This window comes from Priapulus caudatus, unplaced genomic scaffold, assembly GCF_000485595.1.
Source record: "Priapulus caudatus unplaced genomic scaffold, Priapulus_caudatus-5.0.1 Scaffold478, whole genome shotgun sequence".
Taxonomy (NCBI): domain Eukaryota; kingdom Metazoa; phylum Priapulida; class Priapulimorpha; order Priapulimorphida; family Priapulidae; genus Priapulus; species Priapulus caudatus.
The window spans coordinates 135,588-141,699 of record NW_014577539.1 but is presented as its reverse complement, the minus strand read 5'-3'; the positions used below and the strand labels follow the sequence as shown (position 1 = coordinate 141,699).

At 42.0% G+C, this 6,112-nt stretch overlaps 1 protein-coding gene across 1 annotated transcript in view; it reads right to left on the bottom strand.

Moving 5' to 3' along the window:
* The window catches only part of LOC106810852 (prohormone-3-like), a 27,503-nt gene that overhangs the window by 1,595 nt on the left and 19,796 nt on the right, over positions 1–6,112 (bottom strand). Inside the window, exon 3 of the mRNA XM_014814323.1 lies at positions 5,023–5,184. Within this exon, the coding sequence (XP_014669809.1) occupies positions 5,023–5,184 (162 nt within the window). The remainder of the gene's footprint in view (positions 1–5,022; positions 5,185–6,112) is intronic.

Here is a 6,112-nt window from a genome sequence, read left to right as displayed (position 1 = left end):
ACACACACGCGCACACACACACGCGCACACACACGCACGCACATACACACACACACACACACACACACACACACACACACACACACACACACATACACACACACACACACACACACACGAGCGCGCGCGCGTCATTAAACAAGTCGTTTGTGGAATACGCATTTAAACGACATCACGTGCGTGGTTAGTATAATGGTTAAGCGCTGCTCTTACCGGCGTATCATAGTTATTAAAATGTTCCGCGAATAGTTACGTCGAAAAAATGCATTCGCTTTCTAATAACCATTTGACACACAAAAGCGCCTCGCGTCTCACATAGTCATATACCCGGTATGCGTATACTTAACATACATCTACGGGGTTATATGTACGTCGAAAATTCATAGGAACAGGTACTTATTTCAGATGAATATAATAGGTCTGTAATATTCACGTCAGCTAGGTAAATGGACTATACGCCCGCATTTTTTGCCACGCTCGGCTGAGCCCTCTATGAATACGTCCAATTTCATTTTCAATTCTGCGCTTACTTCAATGAATACACTTTCGAATATGCACCTGCTAGATCTATCAATATTTGCGTACGAAGAGCGCATGTGTGAAAAATAGTGCGATATTACTGCTTTACAAAACGTATTGTTACGTCATTGCCAGTATGCTGTCGTTTGTTGCCGTTTTTTGACGCTGCTATCAAAGTTGTTCTTGTCTCCGACGTCGTCGTCGTCGTCGTCGTCGATGTTGGTGTTGTGTTGTTGTTGTTGTTGTTGTTGTTATAGCTGTGTTTATTTCGTTGTTGTTGTTGTTGTTATTATATACTGACGATAGGCCACTGATTACAGTAACTTATAGCCATAATTTTGTCGATGATAGAGAATATATGAAATCGATTAGGATAACAAATTAAATGACGATAAATGTAAAAAAAAGTTAAAATATGATTACGCGTTAGAGTAATAGTAGGGCTAAAATTTCTCAAAAACGTTGCGTATAACCAATATTCTATGATAGATACACGGTACCGAATTTACTTTAAAATTACGATTATCAGATAATTCTATACAAGTACTCGATTTAGGTAAACTAAAAATGTGAAAAACGGTAATTGTACGTATGTATGTTAAAACGGTAAATTAGAATGAGAACATCTCAGTTACGCCATGCTATCAGGAGTCTATTAATAGGAGTAAGACAGACTGAAACCGGCAAAATTCAACATTTAGTTGCCTTAGTCTACCTATGATTTATTGTGTTTAACTCGATAAACCTGAGCTCAAATCTTACCTTAATCATTAAACTAATTCCGTGTTTAATCGTTGGTCTCACAAAAATGACAAATCGGGAGATATCGGTCCAAACGTACAATGTGGTTTTTGAAATTTATAATGCATTGTCAACAACTGTGAACCGAAACATAAGGGCAATGCTTTTGAAAGCCCTCTATCGCATAGCAATGCAAACATAGCAAACAACTAGCGAGGTTTGCCAGGGATTTCGGAAAGTTCTATTAGATTATGTTTATTGATAGACTCCTGATGCTATATATAAGAGTAGTTATCGTGCAGTATCGGAATCAGTCCGATGAAAGGTGGTAAAAGAGTGTAAAATACACACTGCAATCGTTCCGCACATTGAATCGCTCAGCGTATTGGAACATGCGATAGACGAACTTACCAACGGTTCAAGTATTAATAAAATTTCGTCCTTTAACGAAACGAATTTTGGCGGAAAAATGGCAATTGTCAAGGTTATTCAATACGCTCATAAAACAAACTTTTATTGCCTTGTTTGCGAGCCAAAGAAACACATTCATAGCATCCACATGCAATCCGAGATTTGACAGAAGCTGCGTATATCCGTGGGCGATATGTCATAAAGAATGCGATATGCACTTCAATAATGTGTATGCAACCGGCGTGTTAAATTTTGACTGTGTTTTGGGCTTAAATTGATACACACAGCAAAAAATTGGTGGCTTCGTTGAGCTATCTGATAATTCGACTTTGATGCGTGAATAGATTACGCAGATGATCATTTGATTACAATAACAGTACTATTCCAATAATCAGTAATGAGTATTCGCAGAGTTATTATTGAAAAATTTCTAGCCGTGTATGCCAAAGGTAAGAGTCATTCACGTATAAAAAATACGACCTGTTCTGCGCAAACCAGCAGAATAACAAATATGTGTGTATAGCAGCTATATACCCTAATCGATCATTCGATCGATCACCAATCAACCAATCGATCGATCAAGGAATCAATCAATCAATCAATCAATGTTTTCAATATTGATTGTGGGATAGAGTGATGTTGTGCTGCCGTGCGCGAAGACTCGGATATAGTAACGATGCAAAGTTATATGGGTTATATGCTGGAACAGTGCTATATAGAGCTGTACATACATGTAGCTCCATTCTTTGGTTCCTCTCTTTTGGGAGCTATAAAAAGCACGGCAAATTAATCATAAATAAAGCATAAAACGGTCTCTCCTTTTGTGTGTGTGTGTGTGTGTGTGTGTGTGTGTGTGTGTGTGTGTGTGAAGGGATGTGTTGTGTGCTGCTGTGTGCTGTGGTGTGTGTCTGTGTGCGTTGGAGTGCGTGCGCGTGTGTCCTGTGCTTATGTGTAAGTGGGCTGGTGTGTGCTTGCGTGTGTGTGTGTGTGTGTTGTGTGTGTGTGTGTGCTGCTGTGTGTGGTGTGTGTGTGCCTATGTGTGTGTGTCCTATGCCTGTTGTGTGTGTGTGTGTGTGGTGTGTGTGTGTGTGTGGTGTGTATGTATACGTATGTATATATATATACTATATATATGTCTGTGGTGATGTATTGTATGTAATGTATATATATATATATATATATAAATATATAGTATATATATATCTGTGTGTGTGTGCGTGCTGCGTGCGCTGCCGTGCGTGCGTGCGTGCGTGGTGCGTGCTGTGTGTCATGTATGTATGTATATATATATATAGAATATATAGATTATATCTCTGTTGTGTGTGTGTGTCCGCGCTGCTGTGCGTCCGTGGCGTGCGTGCGTGCGCTGCGGGTGTGTATGATATGTATGTATGTCTAGTAAAATTATATATACATATATATATATCTATATATATCATATATATATATGTGTGTGTGCTGTGTGGTGTGTTGTGTGTGATGTGTGTGTGTTGTTTGATGTGTGTGGTGTGTGGTGTGTGTCGTGTGTGTGTGTGTGTGTCGTGTGTGTGTCTTTGTGTGTGTGTGTTGTGTGCGTACGTGTTTGTGTGCTCTCTTTCTCGGCGGTCGTGATGTGTGTGTGTCTCGTGTGTGCGTACGTTGTTTGCTGTTTTTCTCTCTGCGCGCAGCGCGCGCGTGTGTGTGTGTGTGTGTGTGTGTGTGTGCTTTCCTTCGTGCGTGCGTGCGTGCGGTGCGTGCGCGTGTGTTGCTTATGTGTGTGGTGCGTGGTGTGGCGTGTGGTGCGTGCGTGGCGTGCGTGCGTGCGTGGTCGCTTGCGTGCGTGTGGTGGCGTATGTCGTGCGTGCGCGTGTGTGTGTGACGTGTTGGTTGCGTGCGTTGCGTGCGTGCGTGTGTGTGTGTGTGTGCTGTTGTATGTGTGTGGTGTGTGTGTGTGTTTGTGCATCGACTAACCACCACTCCACCCAACCCAGGTGTGGTTGTTGTGTGGGTGTGTTGTTCATTGTGTTGTAATGTGTGTGTGTGTGGTGTGTGTGTGTGTGTGCTTGTGTGTGTGCGTGTGTGTGTGTGTGTGTGTGTGTGTGTGTGTGTGTGTGTGTGTGTGTGTTGAACCCTGTGTGTGTGGGGGGAGGGGGATAAATGTGTTTGTTTATTGACGTGGCATGCAGTACAATGTTCAGCCGCCCGTAGATAATTGTAAAAAAAATCCATTCGAATTTGAAAATATTTTACCTAAACAATCCTCTATGATGTGTCTACAGTATATATCCCAGCACCATATTTTACGTGATATATGATGGCCAGACGGGAGGAAAATGCCCAAGATAATTATATGAAGTTGATTATATTAATAGTTACGTTTGTGATCGTGTTCTTTTTTGAATGTTTATCATTTGAAATTATTTACATGCATGATACATTCACGAGTCCTAAACATATTAACATCAAACTACGAAGCATATTTTGGAAATTCGCACGAAAATGCCGAAGCAAAATAGTGGTAATCCCTCATAGACGACGATGTGATAATTCGAATTACCCACACGCTGGAACGATTACCCCGCTACGCCACACCACGCCACGCCACGGCCCACCGCAGTGACCACACTATACCACACCATACACCACACTATACCATACCATACACCACACTATACCACACCATACACCACACTATACTACACCATACACGACACTATACTACACCATACACGACACTATACCACACCATACACCACACTATACCACACCATACACCACACTATACCACACCATACACCACACTATACGACACCATACACCACACTATACCACACCATAAACCACACTATACCACACCATACACCACACTATACCACACCATACACCACAAGTCATTATAGAAATTTATACTACATCTAACCAGCACAGCACGGCATACCACACCATAGATACAATAATGAAACCCAAAAAGCTAGTAGGGTTGGCAATGTAACTCTATTACTAACTATTACTACTACTATCACTACTAATATTATTATTATTATTATTACTAATTACTATTACTACTAATTACTATTACTACTAATTGCTATTACTACTAACAACTATAATTATCAACCCTATTAGTAATGTAACCTTGTTAACCCTAGTAGGGTTAGTAACGTAACCCTACTCTTCTTGGGTTACATTATTGTATCTAACCACGCCACACAGCATCGACCACACGGTGAGACTGCCAGCAATATGTTTTTATAGGAAGCAAAAAATTCCTAATGCGCCCCCCCCCCCTTCCTATATATCCCCCCATGCTCGCGGTACATAATCTCGATCTACGCACAGCGAATGCTTGCGTACACGCTGGGCGTCACTTACAGAATAGCTTTTTTCGTATGTTCACAGTTGGGAACGGTTGGCAGCTTCCCATTCCGCCTGCACTGCCGTCCCCGCCTACACACTCAAAGCCTTTCATGCAGTCGGTGACAGTCTTACACGGCTCTCCTTCCACGGCGCCAGTCTTCGGCATACACAGCCCTCCTGCAAGAATTCACACGTGAGCAATTAATTGGCACGCACCTGTCGCTGAGGTACTTAGCATAGCGATTTAATCGGCTTATGAAAACAGATGTTTCGTCTTTTTCGACGTGCGTCACGAATCGGCTTAAAGCGGGATTTATTCGAGTACAGGTATAGGCATTTGGCACCTGGTGTTACTGCAGTGACACAGAGAGTGGTATTTCTGAGCACTGTCTGTGTCAATATGAAATAGATAGCACTGTTTGTCGAGTCCATTATGAGGCTCTCTGTCGATTCATCAAGAGTATTATATCAAGAGTACATAATAAGAGATATTATTATAGGAGATCTCCTACACATACTATATGTACTCTTGATTATATATACCTCTAAGAATATAGTCGTATTTGTGTTTCGAAGACAATCGAAATTGATAATGACAACCGAGTCGAAGATAGATGTAACTTACGCTAAACAAAGTTTTTACCTGAGTAAATATCAGCATGGTTGTGTTACTAAAACAACCAAAGTTCTTATAAGCTGGATTAGTGTTTCACACGCGCCATCGATTGCCAACCTATAGCTGTTCATTGCTCAGCAATTTCCGATCGTGGGTATCGTCGTCGGCATAAAATATTCGTAAAAAAACGGCGTAGAAAATTTGTGCCTCAATTGCGAGTCGGTCGTCGTGGGTGTGTTTCACCGTTAGTTGTCGCTTGTCGTGGGTGTGTTTCACCGTTAGTTGTCGCTTGTCGTGGGTGTGTTTCACCGTTAGTTGTCGGTCGGCGTGGGTGTGTTTCACCGTTAGTTGTCGCTTGTCGTGGGTGTGTTTCACCGTTAGTTGTCGCTTGTCGTGGGTGTGTTTCACCGTTAGTTGTCGCTTGTCGTGGGCGTGTTTACCGTAGTTGTCGTCGCGTGGTGTGTTCTACCGTTAGTTGTCGCTTGTCGT